The 20,912-nt window shown below is 42.0% G+C and overlaps 1 protein-coding gene across 8 annotated transcripts in view; it reads left to right on the forward strand.

Moving 5' to 3' along the window:
- Positions 1 to 5,955: 5,955 nt before the first annotated feature.
- AUH (AU RNA binding methylglutaconyl-CoA hydratase) overlaps positions 5,956 to 20,912 on the forward strand; it is a 152,024-nt gene continuing 137,067 nt past the window's right edge. For 6 of the 8 annotated variants that reach the window (XR_008509787.2, XM_024252592.3, XM_054520171.2 and 3 more), the window contains exons 1-3: positions 5,957 to 6,218; positions 14,314 to 14,381; positions 14,494 to 14,581. Coding sequence is in view for 7 of the 8 variants with exons in the window: in XM_024252592.3 (XP_024108360.1) it covers positions 5,957 to 6,218; positions 14,314 to 14,381; positions 14,494 to 14,581 (418 nt within the window). In the remaining variant the exon portion in view is untranslated. Of the gene's footprint in view, positions 6,219 to 14,313; positions 14,382 to 14,493; positions 14,582 to 20,912 lie in introns of all 8 variants that reach the window. The other 2 variants (XM_063714276.1, XM_054520172.2) reach the window with 2 other exon arrangements.

Below are 20,912 nucleotides of genomic sequence, written 5' to 3' on the forward strand. Positions count from 1 at the left end.
ATCCCCTAGTCTCCCCATCCCTCTCATCCTGAGACGATGAAGGTTTGTATTTTCAGGGCATAGTGCATGTGTTTGTATATTTGCATGTATGCATGTATACACAATCAACAACTATGGAATTGTCAGGGGGAAGAAGCAGTATCAGGGAAATCATGACCATGCAGGATCCAATGCAGTGGGTGAAATTAACAAATGAAATGATAACAGAAGAGCTTGATAAAACTCCCTACTGATTGGGGTGAGAGTAGTGGTGGAGAAGATGAAGCCCTTACAATCAATTAGGAAAAGCAAAGAAAAGAAAGTCATGATTAAGAACTCAGGTTTTTGGAGCAGAGTGTTTGAGTTCCAGTTCCAGCTTTGTAATTTATTAGCTATGTAACTTTCAGTAATTTATGCCTCCCTTTACTTGCCTGTATAATGTCTACTCTTCTCCAGAGGTCATGGAGCTCATAGGCACACATGGTTGCTACCTAAAATGAGACCTACAATAACCTTGGTGGCGGTGGATTACAGTGTCTGGTCAAGGAGTCTCTGCAGGGCAGAGAGAGAGGGTGTCTTCAAACATACCTTTTCTCTGGGGGTAGTGTCCTTGGGTGAGGCTTACTGGATCCCTTCAAGGCTCTAGAGATTGGATTTTCTGGATTTGACATCCAATCCCTCCTTTTGGAGATAAGTACTCAGTCTAGATGGGAAAAGACCTTCTGGAGTGAAAGGCCACCATAGGGCTTATGATATTGTGACATACTAAGAAAAAGATATTTGGTCCTTGTCTTAGTCCATTTTGCATTGCTATAAAAGAATACCTGAGGCCGGGTAGTTTCTAAAGAAAGGAGGTTTGTTTGCCTCACAGTTCTGCTGGATGTAGAAGAAGTAGAAGCAGGTCAGGAGATTAGTGAGCGTAGTACTCTGAATACTCCAGCTTGTCCACTCTTTCACTCTTGCCATTTCTTCCTTTTTTTTTTTTTTTTCAGTGGCGGAGTCTTGCTATGTTGCCCAGATTGGCCTTGAACTCCTGGGCTCAAGCAATCCTCCTGCTTCAACCTCCCAGTGCACGCCACCACACCTGGCTATACTCTTCTCATTTCAAACAACAAGCCGCTACCTGCCTTTCCCAAACTGATATTCATTATTCCTGTTTCATACTTGACAATCTTTCATTGAAAAGTAGAAAGGAATTTCAGAGGTCATGACATTTTATTGAGTGCCTTAACATTTATTGAAAGGCTGTTCTAACTAGTGATTAAGAATATGGGCTTTGGCTGGGCCCACTGGTTCACACATATAATCCAGTGCTTTGGAGGCAGAGGCAGAAGGACGGCTTGAGCCTAAGTTCAAAACCAGCCTGGGCAACATAGTAAGACACTTGTTTCTAGTAAAAAAAAAAATTAAAACATTTTTAAAAAAGAAAAAGAACATGAGCTTTGGAGTCAGATGTATCAGTATCTGAATTCCAGCTCCATGGCTTCCCAGATGCAGGCTTTGGTAAGTAACTTAATCTCAGTTTCCTCATCTATACAAATGGGGGTAGTAATACCAACTTGAAAGTTTCCTGAACATTAAATAAGATATCGAAATGCCTTCTTAAATAGACTAAGAAGGAAGTTGGTAAATGGTAGCTAATATTTCTATGCTGTTCTATTTCTTTCTTGGTGCCAAGTGTTTTACATACTTATCAACCCAATAAATGGACATAATTATTCTCATTTTATAGGTGAAGGAATTGAAGATAAAGAATTCAGCAGGGCATGGTGGCTCATGACTGTAATCTCAGCACTTTGGGAGGCTGAGGCAGATGGATCATGTGAGGTCAGGAGTTCGAGACAAGCCTGGCCAATGTGACAAAACCTTGTTTCTACAAAAAGAAGAAACAAAATTAGCTGGGCATGATGGTGTGTGCCCATAGTCCCAGCTACTTGGGAGGCTGAGGCAGGAGAATCACTTGAACCCAGAAGGTGAGACCACACCACTGCCGTCCAGCCTGGGTGACAGAGTGAGACTCTGTCTGAAAAAAGAAAAAAAAATTCATAAAGTGAAATAGATATATTAGCTATGCTGCAGATGAAGAACTGGAAGCATGAAGTATTTAAATAACTCACTGATGTCTCAAAGTGGAGCAATTATAGAGCAGGGATCCAAAGCCATGTCTATTTGGTTTGGAATTTGTTAAATTCCTGATATTTGGCAATTTGCTATTAGTTGTCATGCTTGACAGGTTGTGATAGTCATGGTGATGTTTATTAGTTGCGTTAATTTTTAAGAATCAACTTTGGTCACAGACCTGAGATACGTGCATGACTATTGTAAATAAGGACAAGAGTCCAAATGTTAGGGAAGGGGATAGTCCTCTATGTTGCATTTTTTCCATCAGGCTCTATGCCTTTAGAAACAATGGGTGGTCCTTTGCTTCCTTCTATAACCCAAACAATCTATGATTATCTTTCTGCAGCTGTCCTAGTCAATCATCAGTATTATCTGAAGTTATATTATTTTAAATAGCACTGTCAGGAGCTCTGTATAACTGCTTTCTCTAAATTTACCATCTATTGATGAACTGACATAAAGATATCAAAACAACTGGAGACCAATATTAATAAACAGTAATTATATAATTGCAATAATTGCAATGGTTGATCTGTAAATACAATTCTGAGTTTCCTAGTGTTATGGGACCTTTGAGGTGTCAATTTCCTGGCCAGAAACCTCTGTGGCTGGTGGCACCTTTGCCAGAGTTCTTGTCCTGTGTCCAGGAAGAATGAGGTATGCAAACAAGTGGAGGGTGAACAAGACAAAGAGAAGCTTTATTGAGCGTTAAAACAGCTCAGAGGAGACCTGCAGTGGGTAGCTCCTCTCTGTAGGCAGGTTGTCCTGAAGTCTGCCCAGCTCCTAGGAGAGAGGAGGCCCTGGAGAGGGTAGCTCCTCTCTGCAGCTGGTTGTCCTAACGTCTGCCCAGCTCCTAGCAGAGAGGAGGCCCTGGAGAGGGTCACTCCTCTCTGAAGCTGGTAGTTCTGACATCTCTGCAAGTCTCTGAAGCTCTCAGCTGAGACGGTAGCTCCTCTCTGCAGCTGGTTGTCCCATTATCTGCTCAGCTCTGGCTAAGTTGGGGATTTTATGGGCCTCAGAGGGGAGCAAGTGCCTGCTGCTGATTGATCCATGGGCAGCCATGGGCAGCCATGGGCAGGCTCGGAAAAGGCACCACAAGTTCCCACTCTGGTTCATGGGGCTGGCAGCCCAACCCCCAGCCTTCAGGCCCTCCTTGGCCAGAAGTTGGGGCCTCACTGGGGACCCACCCCCTTCTGCCCAGGAGTCCGTCTGCCTCCCACTGCCATTCATGGTGCCTGGGTTCAGCCTCAACTTTGCTCCAAGAATGGAGCAGATGCCAACAGCAGGGAGAAACCAGGCAGCAGGAGCAGGCACTTCTGAGCCTGTGAGGGCATGCAGGGCCTTCCTGGGCCCCCAAGAGTGCAGGGATGCCTGGGGCTGCAGCCGTAGTTTGGATGGCTGCAGCTGCCCCCAGGAGGGCAGGGCTCCTGCCTGCTCCTGGCTCCCCAAGAGCACAGGGAGGCTCAGATCTGCAGCCACACCTTGGGCGGTGCTCCTGCCTGCTCTGTGGAGCAGGAGGCCCCATTCTGCAGCTGTGCTGCAGAGGCACCCAGGGAGCTCCCACCCCAACTCAGAAGGGGTGGGTCTCCTGCTTGTCCCTGGCTCCCGCCAGAGAGTGTGCAGCCCTGGCCATGCCTCCCTGCTGCAGCAGTAGGCCGTCTGGAGCAGCCGCTGCCATAGTGATTCTCATAATTTTATTTTGCCTTGGCATCCATTTTGAATATGTTTCACTTTCTCATATGAGAAGCAGGGCTCAATCACCTTTGACACAGTTTCCAGTTCTCTGCTTCCTCCCAGTTCTTCAATGTGATCCATCCAGATATCTGCTTAATGCAACTGCTTCCTGGTGACCATCTCCCTATGGGAAAGGTAAATGCAGCCTACTTGACTCACCCGTTGACCTCCATAACCCATACGGACTGTGTAGATGGGCTCCAGTGACCACCTCACAGTGACAAGGTGACTCCATGGAACTTGTGCTTGCTTGTTCTAAACACCAATTAGAACTCCCATAGGAAACTGCTTGGGTAACACGCTGGACCCCAATAGAGGCTTTAGCTCCACAGGTGCCCCTTCCTTGACCTCCTTCCACTGGCTGAACTCCCTGTCACCTCCAGATTTACCCTCCTTCTGGTGACCACAAGACCAAATTAGAAAGAAACCATAACAATAAAAATCACAACACCCAGCAGTCAAAGTGTACATCATTATCAGAAAAGAGGAAAGATACAAAGGAAGCAAAGTTTTCCTTGTAGTAAACCTCAAGAAAATTTTCCTGCATGGAACTTTACAAAAGATAGAATAAAAAGTGGGCTGTGCATGGTGGCTCACGCCTGTAATCCTAGCATTCTGGGAGGTTGAGTTGGGTGGATCGCTTGATGTCAGGTGTTCGAGACCAGCCTAGCCAACATAGAAACACCCATCTCTACTAAAAATACAAAAATTTGTCAGGTGTGGTGGCATGTGCCTGTGATCCCAGCTACTCAGGAGGCTGAGGTGGGAGGATCATTTGAGCCTGAGATGCAGAGGTTGCAGCGAGACGAGATCACACCACTGCACTCCAGCCTGGCCGACAGAGCCAGAACCTGTCTCAAAAAAAAAAAAAAAAAAAAAGTGCCTTCAACATCATTCTACAGCAGATGCAGTAATGGAATTCAGTCTACTTTTTGTTTCTACATTGGATAAAAGCTGAGGACATAATGAAGGATGTTTTGCTTAGGACTAAAAAATACAAGAAATTTCTGTGGCACTAGACATATGCTCATAGCAGCACACTTTTCAAACAGTATTCTTTCTTTCTTTCTTTTTTTTTTTGAGACAGAGTTTCACTCTTGTTGCCTGGACTGGAGTGCAATGGTGCAGTCTCAGCTCACTGCGACATCCGCCTCCTGGGTTCAAGCGATTCTCCTGTCTCAGCCTCCCGAGTAGCTGGGATTACAGGCATGCGCCACCACACCCGGCTAATTTTGTATTTTTAGTAGAGACAGGGTTTCACCACGTTGGCCAGGCTGGTCTCAAACTCCTGACCTCAGGTGATCCACCCGCCTCGGCCTCCCAAAGTGCTTGGATTACAGGCGTGAGCCACCGCCCCCTGCCCAGTATTCTTAAATGCAAGCTTTCCCATTAGAGATCTGATAAAAGCTAGGTAGCAAAACTTCCACTGAAACGTGCTTTGATGAGTACCTACACACTAAATTGATATCCCGAGTTTCTGGAAGAGCCACATACTCTAAATCCCATCTCAGCGTATGGCTTGTTTGAACCCCTGTAGGACTCTTTCCATCCAGGAAGGGCCATGGGACATCAGTACGAGTGGGTGGGCTAGAGAAAGAACTCCTTTGCCTGTTTGCTGTTCTCATCCTTTTCCTGAACGCCATGTAGTAAACATCATTTATGCTTATCAGGGACGCTAAACCAACAACCTGAGATACATAAGTAAGGCAGTGACCAACGATGGGCTGCCACACTTTCAGCCAACTTGAGGAGACAAAACTTTTTTGTTCACTTTTGCAGCTTACTTAACACAGGACCGCAGGGCATGGTCCAGGGAGTACGGGGAGACAATTCCCTCCGGGTAGTTCTTATAGAAAAGTCTTCCCTGAATTATTCCACAGCCTTGGAAAACTACTTTCTTTCCTTCTGTACTGGACAAACCATCCAACCTCGCGCGGAGAATGGGGCAAAGCCTCGGGTCACGGGGCCTCGGCGGGGCGGTGAGGGGCGGGAACACGGCTCCGCAGGGCGGGGCCAAGCCGGAGCGAGGCTGCGGGTCCGGACGCCGTGCGCGCGCGCGCGGCAGGTCGGCGCCGGGCGGGGGCGGAGCGGCAGTGGCAGGTCCACGCCGTAAACAGACAACATGGCGGCTGCGGTGGCGGCGGGACCTGGGGCCTTGGGATCCCTGCATGCTGGCGGCGCCCGCCTGGTGGCCGCTTGCAGTGCGTGGCTCTGCTCGGGGTTGAGGCTGCCCCGCTCGTTGGCAGGCCGGCGGGTGGGCCCGGCGATCTGGGCCCAGGGCTGGGTACCTGCGGCCGGGGGTCCCGCCCCGAAAAGGGGCTACAGCTCTGAGATGAAGACGGAGGACGAGCTGCGGGTGCGGCACCTGGAAGAGGAGAACCGAGGTGAGGTGCGAACGCTGGGCAGGCGGGGGGCAGCGGGCGGCCGCTCGCTCTCAGGACTGGCATAAGGTGCAGCGTCCGCCGGCAGGACGCGGAGTCGAGGTCAGGCAGGCGCACCGAACCTGGGTCCCTCCCGTTTCTCATCTCCCTACTCACCCAGCGTGGCCGTTTCCTTGTGCACGTATTTCTTGTTTTTAATAACCTAAACGTGTACCCCCGAGCAGCTTACCTGTAAAGTGACTGCATTCAGCGCGGCAAACAGAAGTGCAGCTTAACGCCCTCCGCTCCAGACAAGCCAAGGTCAATATATACCCTGGGTATTTAATCCTTGCTACCAGGCTTTATTCTTGCTGTGTAATGGCTTTCTGTAAACTCAGCTATTAGTGGTGGAGTTGTAAAAGCTGCAGTGAAACTGCCTTTTATTATTACGGAGAATCTTAAATTTGAAGCTGCTCAGCTGGAACAATTTTTCCTCTTCATTTTCTCTTAGAAAGTTAGTCTTGAGGGACTGTTCCCCTTCATTTAAACAATTTTGAGCATTTTTTATTTTCCTCAGCTCTGGCGATAAGAATGTGGATGGTATGGATCTTGGCTTTGAGCTACCTTCTACGGGAGGAGACATCATTAGCAATACAATACAGAGGGTTGAAGGCTTTGAAGGAAGGAGGCTGACAATCCTAGGGAATACTGTTACAGCTCAGTTCCTTTCACTGGCAGTGCAGGGAAAAGCTAAAAGGGTCGTGAAGGGTGGAATAGCAGTTTACCCGGGTTAAGCCAGAGGACCAGTCTTTTAATTTTGACATGCATTTGTTGAGCACCTATAATCTGTTAAGCAGAAGTGAAAAGGGTGTAAGTCATGATTGCTTTTAGTGTAGTGAAGCAGATCCTGGTTATTAGTAGGCTTTGTGAACTTTCAAGGCGTGGTAAGAGGAAAGGGCTGTAATACCTGCAGGGTTTCGCCATTTGAAAGGGGTTCCAAGGTATTCTTTAATAGGCAGTGGATTTTGCCATTTGTGAGGGTTCTTAGGCAGACTTATCTCACGTGTAAAACAGGAAAAACAATACCAACTTTATAGGTTTGTTATGAAGATGAGATGAGATTGTTAATATAAATTGCCACTAGCCCGTAGCAGTGCTTCAGGAGTGTGATGAATTACTTTATTCCTTACTCATTATTCCAGACAGAGACAAGAACATGGTCAAAGGCATGGAGATGTGAACATGTGTGGTGTATTTGGGACGTAACATAAGGCAAGTGTGGCAGTAGTGTGGCATAAGCAGAATAGTAAGAAATTCAGCTGGAAGCGTAGACTGGCACTGGAGTGATTAGAGCCTGAATGCCATCATCTTTTGGGTAAGCTTAGTCATGCTGGGACTTCACTTCCGTTAAGTATACCAACAATATGTTAGATATAAAGGGATTGCAAGTATAGCTACTAATATGCACCATATTCTATTTTTTTGGTCGTTATGACTTGAATGCAATTAAAGGAATATTTGTGCAGAATGTCTGGACAGACTTTAAGTCAGGATCTGAATGGACAGAAGAGAGAATATCAGATAAAAAAGATAATAAACGAAAATGATTTTGGATATCATGGTTTCTTTTTTTTCTTCTTTAGCCTTGATTTCCTGATGAGATAGGACATACATCATGGTTTCTTAAAGTTGACCCCGCCTCCTTTGAGAATTGGCAAGAATGACGACTTAGGCTTGGCTAACATTACCTAGGCTTTGCTTTGCTTTACTGTTGAACGAGCAATAAGCAGTGCAAAGAAAAACATGAGGTCAAGGGTACTACAGGTGAAGGAGTTTCCTGGGTGCCTTTGTTTCTCTTAGAGGTGGGTCCAAAATTTGGTGCTCTCAGCAGCCTCTAAGGAATAGGATAACTCTCCTAGTCACAGGAGCCTCAAACAGCATGCAGCACTTTAGGTAGGTGGGGGTAAGTAGTGCAGAATACACCAGGTCTTATCTGTTATCTGGGCTCCATGTTTGTAATTTGTTGTAGGAGGCATAGCTCTATAACCAAATTTCCTTTTCTTTTCTTTTGAGACGGAGTTTCACTTTTGTCGCCCAGGCTGGAGTGCAATGGTGCGATCTCAGCTCATTGCAACCTCCGCCTCTCAGGTTCAAGCGATTCTCCTGCCTCAGCCTCCCGAGTAGCTGGGATTACAGGTGCCCACCACCACGTCTGGCTAATTTTTTTGTATTTTTAGTAGAGACGGGGTTTTGCCATGTTGGCCAGGTTGGTCTCCAACTCCTGACCTCAGGTGATCCACACGTCTTGGCCTCCCAAAGAGTTAGGATTACAGGCGTGAGCCACTGCGCCCAGCCACCAAATTTCTTTAGTGGTTATTTCTTGCATTGTTGTCAATCCTACTCAGTTTTAGAGCAGGAGTCCTAGTCATGGCTTACAGAGATCTCTCCTGCACAGCCTTCTTCATAGGTCACCTGGTCTCCAAGCATTCTCCTTCCCACTTTTTCTTCCCAGGGGTGCTGGAGTTACCTTTTTTCAAGGCCAAAACCCACGAATCTGCTCAGTTAAACACCTCCAAAGGCTCCCCGTTGCCTGCAGGGCCTTCTTAACCGTCAGGCATCTCATAGTCTATCTCCCTGCCACTGGGTCTGAGCTCTGCCTTTTCCTGTTCTTTTCTGTGTGTAGCTTTTGCACACACTTTCTGGAATGACTCCTCTCCTTCCCCTACCTACCTTCCTGCGATTTGGCATAATTATGACCCTTTTCAAGATCATCTTTGTGAACCATGTCAGAACAACTTCTGGCAGAAATACAGCAAACAAGCAATTGCATAGTGCAGATCCTCCTTGATACCTGCTTCTTCCTCCTCTTTCACATCTATATTATCATCAGGTCTTCCCGTGTTTGAAACCTTTCCATGTGCTTCTTTACCGACAGCATCCTTGTCCAAGCTTGTCAGGTGGACTGTGGCAGAGGTAGCAGGTCTTTCAGTATCTACTGCCTTTTCTGATTTAACAAGTTGATTCCTATATTTTTTTTTTCATGTTTAAAAAAATATATTTTTATATATTTTATGGTATGTAAATTATATCTCAATATATGTATTGAGATACAGTGTATGTATTTTTAAATCTTTAAGATTAAGATTTAATCTCATCTATATTGAGATTTAAATCATATACCATAAAATTCAAAATGTACAGTTGTTTTTAGTATATTCACAGTTATGCTTTGTCAATACAAGCCAATTTTATAACATTTATCAACTCAAAAATAAGCCCTGTAGTCTTTAGCAGTGACTCCCTACTCCCCACCTTATCCCTCCAGCCTTAAAAAACCCTCATTTATCTACTTTTTGTATCAATAGATTTTTCTATAAAAGAATAGTATAATAAGTCGTGTTTTTGTGGCTTTTTTCACATATCATATTTTCAAGGCTCATCCTTATTGTAGCTTGTACCAGTACCTCTATGCTTTTAATGGCCAAGTAATATTCATTGTATGGATATACCGCATTTTGTTTGTTCATTACTGATGTACATTTGGATTGTTTCCATTTTTTGGATAATATGAACCATGCTGCTTAGAACATTCATATATTAATATAAGCTTTTGTGGTCATCTTTATATTTTCACATAGGAGTGGGATTGCTGGGTCCTACGGTAATTCAATGACTAACATTTTGTGGAACTGCTAAACTGTTTTCTAAAGTGTCTGCATTTTATATGGTCACTAGCAAGGCATGAGAGCTCCAGTTTCTCCACATCTTGGCAACAGTTGTTATTGTTCTTTTATTAGCCACCCTATTGGGTGGGAAATGGTAACTTTTTGGGGTTTGATTTGGTTTTCCCTCATGGCTAGTGATGTTGAACATTTTTTTTTTTTTTTTTAAAAGATGTTGAGGAACACTATTCAAAAGGACTACCATGATGGGGTTCTGTTGTAGGAGAGCTTCAGATCAGGTTCAGCTCCCTGTTGGAACATTTTTTCATATGCATATTGGCCATGTGCATACATTTGGAGAAATGTCTACTCATATCCTTTGCCACTTTTTTTTTTTTTTTTGAGACAGTCTAGCTCTGTCTCCCAGGCTGGAGTGCAGTGGTGCAATCTCGGCTCACTGAAAACTCCGCCTCCCGGGTTCAAGGTAGTTTCCTGCCTCAGCCTCTCGAGTAGCTGAGACTACAGGCACCCGCCGCCACGCCTAGCCAAGGGTTTCACCATGTTGGTCAGGATGGTCTTGATCTCTTGACCTCGTGATCTGCCTGCCTCGGCCTCCCAAAGTGCTGGGATTACAGGTGTGAGCCACTGTGCCTGGCCCCTTTGCCACTGTTTAAATTGGATTATCTTTTTATTGTTGAGGCATGAGAGTTGTCTTTTTATTGTTGAGACTGGATACAAACCTCTTGTCAGATGGATGGTTTGCAAATATTTTCTCCCATTCTCTGGGTTGTCTTTTCACTTTCTTGATGATATATTTTGAAGAACTAGTGTTTTTAATTTTGATGTAGTTCAGTTTCTCTATTTGTTCTTTTTGTAGTTATGCCTTAGATTATATCTAAGAAACTATTGCCTAACTCAAGTTTACAGAGATTTACACTTACGTTTTCTATGAGTTTTATGGTTTTCACTGTTATGTTCATCTGTGACTATGATCCAATTTTGAGTTAATTTTTATATATGGTATGTAGTAAGAGGCCTAACTTCATTCCTTTGCTTGTGGATATCTAGTTGTCCCAGCTACTCAGGAGGCTGAGACGGGACGATTGCTTGAGCCCAGGACTTTGAGGCTGCAGTGAGCTATGATGGAGCCACTGCACTCCAGTCTGGGTGACACAACAAGACCTTGTCTCTTAAAAAAAAAAAAAAAAGTATGAACCTATTTATGTAGAATAGCTCCAACAGAACATATGATCCATTTATGTAAAATAGCAACAACAAACCAAATGGTAATATACAACTGTATTTCTGTATGTAGATATGTTGAACATTTTCTAGAAGGTTACATTACATGTAACTGTGATAACTGGCTTCCTCTGGGGAAGGGAATGAGCTGGTTCTAGGGAAGGAGGACTTTCACTTTGAGTGTATTTTTTCATTTTGTATAAGCAGAACGTATTTTGTTTTGTTTTTTTTAAAGTCTCAGCAAAGTTGTTACATTCATCTTTCAGTTGTGTCTGCTTTATAGAGCAGGATTAATGCTGTGATGTGACCTTGTTACAGATTCACTGAAGATGTTTGTATGTTTTGTGAAAAGTCAGGAAAATTAAGGTTGGCATGTGAATGCCTAAGCTTTTCTGAGTTTGGTAAACTTTCTAGGTTATGTGAGGAGGATGCATGATAATTGAGTTCTTGAGAAGTGATTGAATTGTGAATTAAACTGAGACAGTTATAAAACAAAAACTTCTAGACTTTGCTGAATAAAGCTAAGGTTTTATTCCATTTTAGAATACCAAAAGCCTACAGATACATTTGATGGTACAGTTGTTATGTATTAGATAATTCATTTCATATTGCAGAGCTAATTTCTAGCTTTTTGAAGTAGAAGTATTCAAAACATCAAGTCTCAGATATGGGGCCAAAACTGCTGAAATTAACTGTGTTAGAAACATTTTGATGGCACTTTACCCTTCAGTAATAATGTCAGCACTATCATATCTAGCAGAAATTATGCTGAAACTTTTAATACTTATTGCATGAGAGGTGTTCATGCTAGAAGGGAGGTTAATTGGGTCCTCATGTTGTAAATTTTACATGTATCATATCATTTGATTCTAATACAGTCCCATGGAGTGTGGAACTGTTAGTATCTTAATAGATTAAGAAACTGAGGATCAGAGAGGTTAAGTAACTTGCCGAATAGCTAGTAAGCGGCAGACTGGGATTTCATCCCCAGCAATCACACCTTAGAGCCTGCATTCTTAGCCCTTGGAGGTTGTATCAACTTGGATGTCTGAAAGGCACTTCAGATTCACTTTAATTCAAAACAGAACTCATGAGCTTTACTCCCCTCCACCCTCACCTTGGTAGTTTTATGATTTTGTCTCATTAAATGTCATCTTCTTTCGTCCAATTGCTGAAGCCAGAAACCTGGTAAATACTCCTTAACACTTTCTTCCAGTTAAATCAGTCCTCAGTCTAGGCATCATTAACTCATTTAAAATTTTTGAATAGTTCTTGAATCCTTTCACTTTCCTTTATTTCTACCACCACCAATCTCAGCCAAACCTGTTAATCTGTTGATTGGACTCGAATTGTGTCTTGAAGCTCCCACCCTTATCTACTTCTGGTATGATCTCCAAGTATAGAAACTATTCCCCCCCCCAGTTTTATATGTGCATGTGTACATGTTTATGCCTACGTAAACTCCTTCAGTGGTTATTAGGATGAAGACCAGACTTTTTAGCAGGTCTGTAAGGATATTTCTGGCTTGTGCTGACCTCTTTACTTTCATTGGTCACTCTCTTTTCCCCCTCGTAGGTTACAGGACATTCAGTGGGACCATGACTAGTTTATGTTTTTCCTGTTTCCTCTGCCTGGCAGTCAGCCCCTCTCCTTCACTCTCACCTTAACTCCTACTTGTCCTTCTAACCTTCACTCTCTGGGGTAAGCTTTCCGTAACCATCTCCTTTTGCCCCAGACCATTATCAATTCTGGTTACAAGTTACTGTAGCACCACTTACAGCTTGTAAAGCAGTTTGAATGGATTATTAATGATATTTATGATTATTAATGATTTCTATGTTTATTAATGTTTGTATTTCCCTCCTAGACTCTAGTTCCATGGCTGCTGATCACTATAGTACGTACTCAGTATGTTTGAATGAATGGACACATCTAGTCTTAGCTGCTTGATTTTCTTCCTGAGGAAACTGAAATGTAACACAGTTTTATTCAAGTGTAGAGTTAGATTACCACTTAATAGCTGAAGGAAGTTACTTCACCTCTCCAAGTCTCCATTTCTTTATCCATTAGCTATGGGTAAAAGTAGTGCCCACCTCTTGGGTTGTGGTGGGGATTACATGAGTTAATTCGCTTAAAGCACCTGGAGCAGTGCCTGGGGCCTACTGGTGGTAGCTGTTGTCAGTAGTATTGGGACCTACCCAAAGTCATTCAGCTGTTTAATACAGATCCTGTCAGATAGCAGTCGTTTATGCTTTTCTCTGTACTGAGAGCATTTGGAATTCTTGCAAATTTACTCTTTTGTGAGCAGAAATTCATCTTTATATTTTAAAGAATGGGTCTGCACAGTTTCTTGCACAGCAAAGGCATGCGTACATTTTGTTGTCTTCAGTTTAACTCAGTTGCAAATAAGAACCATACCCACCCTGACTCAGTGGAAGGTATTTCTGATACACGGTGAAAATTTGTCTACTCCAGGAACAAGAAGGTTAGTAGAGGTTGTGTAGAACTTTGAATATCAAATTAGGATCTTCGAAGTTGGATATTTTGAAATAAATAATGAAAGGATTTTAAGTAGGGGGTGAATTCTATGCATAGTACTGTTTTTAGAAAATTGGTAACTGGAAGGAATGGGAGGCTGGGTTTAGATGATGGTCTTTGATTAAAAAGTGGGGCAGTTAGGAGTGACAGCTGAGTTTGTGGGAGAGATAATGAACTTTATTTTGTATAGGTTGAGTTGGAAGTACTTCTTGGACATCTAAATGGAAGTGCCCTCAGATTAAGTGTATCAGACAGAAATCAGGAGAGAAGCTTGGGATAGAATTACTGAAAACTGTGTAGTATGAACAACAACAAAAAATTGAGGTATTAACAACTGGTCCTAGAAAAAGCAGATGCTATAATACCTGCATGTGACAAGGTTTATTAGCAGTTACTTCTGTATCTACTTGAAGTTGATGAAACCACATTTTAAATAGTATCCTTTAACTTAAAATTTTCACTAATAAGTGTGGTCTTCCCTCTAGTTTGAGTTAGTGATGTAAAATTTACCAAAATGTTGCAAATTACCTTGGTGCTTAAGAAGAGATCAATTGAAGGGAACGTGATGTCATGAATTTCTTTGATTTGTTCGAAGTTAGCTAGATGTGTGATGTAGAGTCTGTTCTCTGAATGCCTTGCTCACTCAAGTGCTTGTACTTTTTTTCCCCTTTAACTAGGAATTGTGGTGCTTGGAATAAACAGAGCTTATGGCAAAAATTCACTCAGTAAAAATCTTATAAAAATGGTGAGTGTAAAGATTAAACTGTATGCTTCTAATATTAAGATATATTATTGTCATCAATGTAAAAATGTTTTTTTTTTCTCTTTTTCCTCCTATGCTTCCTATTTCTGTTTAGCTATCAAAAGCTGTGGATGCTTTGAAATCTGATAAGAAAGTACGGACCATAATAATCAGGAGTGAAGTCCCAGGGATATTCTGTGCTGGTATGTAAATATGTTGTATTATGAAATGAAACTGTAGTCTAGTTTTTCCTCAGTAGTAGTCTGTTTTCCATTAGAATATTCTTTGGTTTGAACCCCATTACCCACAACTCCTCTTTGTCTGTGTTTTACTGATTCACAAGAAAAAAATATGCTTAGTCTGTCAGCATTAGAAAGAAGCTTTTGCAACATTTAGATTGTTTTGGAAGTTGAAAAAAAATCTTTGAGCCATTAAAATACTTGTTTGTAGTACATGTAGTATGTGTAGTACAATATTGTTTGTTGTGTCTTAATTGTGGCCAATATTCTTTAGTTTCATTTTTTTTTTTTTTTTTTTTTTTTGAGATAGAGTCTTGCTCTGTCACCCAGGCTGCAGTGGTGTGATCTTGGCTTACTGCAACCCCCACCTTCCCATTTCAAGTGATTCTCCTGCCTCAGCCTCCCGAGTAGCTGGGATTATAGGCGCTTGCCACCTCACCTGGCTAATTTTTGTATTTTGAGAAGAGACAGGATTTCACCATGTTGGCCAGGCTGGTCTCGAACTCCTGACCTCAAGTGATCCACCATCTTTGGCCTTCCAAAGTGCTGGGATTATGGGGGTGAGCCACTGTGCCTGGCCCCTAGTTTCATTCTTAAGGATTCTCAATTTTTTTAAGCTTCAATCTCTGTGGCTTCTGCCTTAAAATATTGCAGAATAGTGTGATATTTAGAAATATGCAGTGTATTTTGGCTTTTGATAAGGTTTTATTGCCTTCTTAATACATTTCTTAAAATGTAGGATACCGAAAAGAATTAGTTTTAATTCCAGTTGAGTAACCAAAGAGTGTAGGTTTATTACTCCCAACTGCTAGGGTTATGGTGTTATGCAGTACAGATTTCTGCTTTTACGTTTGTCAAATGTGAGTAATACTGTCTGCTTAGTAGGAGTGCTTATAAGGGTTTTATGTATATTTTGAGTTCTTTGTTTTTTTAAACAATGTGAAAGACTTATGTAAAGAGAATTAGGATTCTTATGTCTAGATCATATTCACCAGGTGAATATGATCTTGAGGTAAAGGAGTGTAACACATGACTGATGGTTGAGAGGTTCTCTAAAGGTCATTGGGTGGCTTATTGGGAAGATACAGAGTAGCTTTAGGGTTTTTAAAGAAGGCCCAATTATATGAATTTTTGAGGAGTGATACCAATGTTGTGAAGACAGATTAACATTTTAAAAATAAGTGTTAGTGGTCATCCTGGCATTGTTTTTCTGTTGGCAGTAGGTTTTATAATTATTGCACTATAGTTACTGGTGGAATTCTTTTTATTTTACATATTCTTTTGCAGCCCATTTGTTCTGGATTTCTGCATTAGGAATATACTTTGAAAAAGGCTTTAATTCTTTAGCACAGTTTGTGGCTGTCTGTTACAGATTGCCTTTTTGAGGACATGCAAAATGTCCTCAAATAATATACCATATGCTGTTTATTAGAATAACATGTTAGCCTTGAGTGCTTTTTAACAAGTTAATTTAATCTATTTGCTTTGCTTTATGTGCTTTTAAACTTTCGTACAATCAGGATAATCTTTTAACTCAAGATTTGTGACTGTATTTTGTCAACAAAAGTCAGTGTCTTAATTATAGAAAAATTGGGGCATATCATTCTCTTTTAGTAATTCAGTGTATATGATGGAACTGTTCTTTCAGATTTCTCCAAAAGGTTTTCCTTTCTTGTTTTTTTTTTTTTCGAGACGGACTTTCACGCTTGTTGTCCAGGTTGGAGTGCAGTGTCACGATCTCAGCTCACTGCAGCTTCTGCCTCTTGGGTTCAGGTGATTCTCCTGCCTCACCCTCCCGCGTAGCTGGGATTACAGGTGCCTGCCACCACACCTGGCTAATTTTTTGTATTTTTACTAGAGACGGGGTTTCAACATGATGGCCAGGCTGGTCTTGAATTCCTGACCTCAGGTGATCCACCTGCCTCGGCCTCCCAAAGTGCTGGGATTACAGGCCACACCTGGCCTCTTTTTTACATGTATTTACATTTATAAGCTGACCAGTAGGTCTGTCTTTTTTTTTTTTTTTTTTTTGAGACGGAGTCTTGCTCTGTCACCCAGGCTGGAGTGCAGTGGCACGATCTCGGCTCACTGCAAGCTTCGCCTCCTGGGTTCACCCCATTCTCCTGCCTCAGCCTCCCGAGTAGCTGGGACTACAGGCGCCCACCACCAAGCCCGGCTAATTTTTGTATTTTTAGTAGAGAGAGGGTTTCACTGTGTTAGCCAGGATTGTCTCAATCTCCTGACCTCGTGATCCGCTCACCTTGGCCTCCCAAAGAGGTCTGTCTTTTAACATGTACATATGAAATAAAATTCTAGGTAAATAAAATCTCTTTACATTATTTAAAGAGTATTTAAACTTACAGCCTATATTAGTATAAACATCTTAATCAGGCCACATTTATCAGTTATTGTTGAAGAATGTGGTCTTTCACATAATTAAAGCTTTAATTTGTATTCCAAAGTAGTAATATTAAAAGAAACCTTGGCTGGGCGTGGTGGCTCATGCCTGTAATTCCAGCACTTTGGAAGTTGAGGTGGGTGGATCACAAGGTCAAGAGTTCGAGACCAGCCTGGCCAACATAGTGAAACCCCGTCTCTACTAAAAATACAAAAAATTTTCCGGGCGTGGTAGTAGGTGCCTGTAATCCCAGCTACTCAGGAGGCTGAGGCAGGAGAATCGCTTGAACCCGGGAGGCAGAGGTTGCAGTGAGCCAAGATGACGCCACCTCATTCCAGCCCGGGCGACAGTGTGAGACTCCGTCTCAAAAAAAAAAAAGAAACCTCAAAAACACAGTGTCCTGTTTATTGATTATCCTTTTAGCCTCTTCTCCATCCCTTGGAAGTCATCATTTTCCCTCTTCTTTTTCTTCTCCCACAAAGGTTTCTCTGTGTATATAAATACTGTATTCCAGTGATACCTTGTTCATTTCTAAATACTTAAAGCTTAGCAAATGGTCTTGCCTCAAATTTCTTGAGCATAGGAACTCCGCTTATTCTTTGAAAATCATCTTTTACATTCTCAGAACACAGCAAACAACAGGGACTCAGCATTTATTTGCTGGAATTAATCAGCCTTTAAACTGTGCTTTAATTCACTGAAGGTTTTTTCAGGAATGGTTGGGATATAATAAGCAGCTTCTCTGAATTGTCTCATACCACTCTCCTATTTACTGATGGTAAGTTTGGCTACATCTTTTTGCTAAAATGCTAGGAAAACAGATAAACATTAAAGAGATTCCTACATTGCATTGGAGGTTGGGCCAAGTGATTTCTGACTTCTCATTTAAGTCTACCTATTATTTAGCATTATTAAGTACTTCACTTATATTTTAAGTTTTTTAATCAATTTTTAGTTTAAAAAAGTAGCATAGTAGGTCAAAATGTATGAAAATGTATAGAGAGAACTCTCTCCAAACCTACTTCTTTATTCATCCTCTAATAAAAATAATTATTATTTTTGTCCTTCCAGTATTTTACTTTATTTTATATATATGTATATATATACGCAAATACAGTCACGTGCTCCATAACAACATTTTGGTTAACAGTAACCTGCATTATACAATGCTGGTGCCATAAGATTATTTGTTTTTATTTTTTTGAGACAGGGTCTCCCTGTCACCCATGCAAGAGTGCAATGGTGTGATCTCGTCTCACTGCAACTTCTGCCTCCAGTGTTCAAGCGATTCTTGTGCCTCAGCCTCCTGAGTAACTGGGATACAGGTGTGTGCCACCATGCCCAGCTAAATTTTGTAATTTTAGTAGAGATGGGGTTTCACCATGTTGCCCAGGCTGGTCTTGAACTCCTGACCTCAGGTGATCCACCTGCCTCGGCCTCCCAAAGTGCTGAGATTACATGGGTGAGCCACTGTGCCCAGCCTCATAAGATTATAATACTGTATTTTTACTGTACCTTTTCTGTTTAGGTACATATAAATACTTAGCATTGTGTTACAGTTACCTACAGCATTCAATACAGTCACCGTACAGGTTTGTAGCCTAAGAGAAATATGTTATACCATATATCCTATTTATGTAGGGGATGGTTTCAGGGTGAAACTGTTCCATCTCCGATCATCAGGCATTAGATTCTCATAAGGAGCGTGCAACCTAGATCCCTCGCATGCGTAGTTCACGGTAGGGTTTGTGCTCCTACGAGAATCTAATGCGGCTGCTGATCTGACAGGAGGCAGAGCTCAAGCAGTAATGCTCCCTTGCCTCTGCTCACCTCCTGCTGTGTCACCGGTTCCTAACAGGCCACAGACCAGTACCATTCATCAGCTCAGGGGTTGGGGACCCCTGGCCTATACCATCTAGGTTTGTGTATATATACTCAATGGTGTTTATACAAGGATGAAATTTTCTAAGGACTCTATCAGAATGTTCTCTTTAAGTGACTTATTATATACCGATGTGCTCATTAGAATGTTAAGTAGATATTTAAAATGATACATATAAAGACATATAAATACGATACTTATAAAGTGATATACATGGAGTGTGGAAAATACCTGTTATAAGCGTAGAGAGAGTTGTATATAAAATGTTACGGCAATTATTACTGTAGCTGTGTAAACTATGTCTACCAATAAGATCGTGGGCCAGGTGGCTCACACCTGTAGTCCCAGCACTTTGGGAGGCTGAGGTAGGCAGTTGGCTTGAGCCTAGGAATTCAAGACCAGCCTGGGCAACATGGCAAAACCCTGTCTCTCCAAAAATATACTAAAATTAGCCAGGCATGGTGGTGCGTGCCTGTAGCCCTAGCTACTCAGGAGGCTTAGGTGGGAGAGTCACCTGAGCTTGGAAGATCAAAGCTGCGAGCCGTGATTGTGCTACTGCATTTCAGCCTGGGTGACAGAGCGAGACCCTGTTTGAAAAAATTAAAAAAAAAGATCGTGGATTAAAGGTGATATTTTTTCTGTCTTCAAACTTTCTGAAATAACTTCATTATATTAACAAATTATATTAAGCAAATATATGCAAAGTAAATAATTTTGAAAAAAGTACAAAGTATATTAGTATATTTTTCTTTTTTTGGAAACTAAAATTGGAATATTAACTGAGTCCCTAAATTGTTGTTACAACCTTTTTTTTGTTTGTTTGTTTGTTTGTTTGTTTTTTGAGGTGAAATCATGTTTTGTCACCCAGGTTGGAGTGCAGTGATATGATCTCTGCTTACTGCAACCTCTGCCTTTCAGGTTCAGGTGATTCTCCTGCCTCAGCCTCCCGAGTAGCTGGGATTACAGGCGCCTGCCACAATGCCCAGCTAATTTTTGTATTTTGAGTAGAGACGGGGTTTCACCATGTTGGCCGGGCTGGTTTTGAACTCCTGACCTCAAGTGATCTGCCTGCCTCGGCCTCCCAAAGTGCTGGGATTACAGGCGCGAGCCACTGTGCCTGGCCCGTTACAACATTTGAGAAGATAAATTTTAGACTAAAAGAGTTCCTGTAGAGTAATTCAGACCCTTTAATTTTATAGAATCCCTGTGAAGTGAAAGACCTGGTTAAAGGTGGTGGCTTAGCTGAAACTACTTCTCTTGACACTTAGGACAGAGTTTTCTCTTAGACTATGGTTTCTAATCTAGAACCTAGAAGGAATATGAGGTCTCTCTTTAAAGTTCTTAAAATTTTAGACACTTAGACATTTTAGTGGCCCTACATTGAGAAGGTGTGTAATGTCAAAATGTCATTGTTACAGTAAAGTATTAAAATGGATGTTTCTATTAACTACAGTAATATGTAAATACAGATAAAAATATGTCATAGTTGTCACAGATACAGTGTTTCCCATACATAATGTGTTTTCACATGGTGTGCTATACCCCAAATTTTAATATATTGTCGATCGTGACATTCTGGAAAAGTCTTTCTGGTTGGCCGGCTGCATTGGTTGTAAACGTGTGATCACAGTCATACCCTTCAGGTTGGGAATCACTGTTGTGTATTCTTTCTTGTAGATTAGAACACCACTTCTGGGTTCATGGCTTGCCTGTACTTCTCTTAGAATGCTAAGAAATATAATTTTGTTAGTCAGAGCTTCTTGTGAAGCATTGGCTACATGGATTATGTGAGATTGGCCTGAATGTGTGCTGCCTCCTTACATATTCTAAAAACTGTTTAATCACTTTTAGTTTACCTTCTCTCTCTCTCCCTCTCTCTTCTGTGTGTGTGTGTGTGTGTGTCTCTGTCTCTCTGCCTCACACACACCCACACACACATACACACACACGAAAGTCAAAACAGTTCCGCTATTTCAAAATGTTTATGTAGTTAAAATTTTAATATTTGCCAATCA

This window comes from Pongo abelii, chromosome 13, assembly GCF_028885655.2.
Source record: "Pongo abelii isolate AG06213 chromosome 13, NHGRI_mPonAbe1-v2.0_pri, whole genome shotgun sequence".
Classification (NCBI taxonomy): domain Eukaryota; kingdom Metazoa; phylum Chordata; class Mammalia; order Primates; family Hominidae; genus Pongo; species Pongo abelii.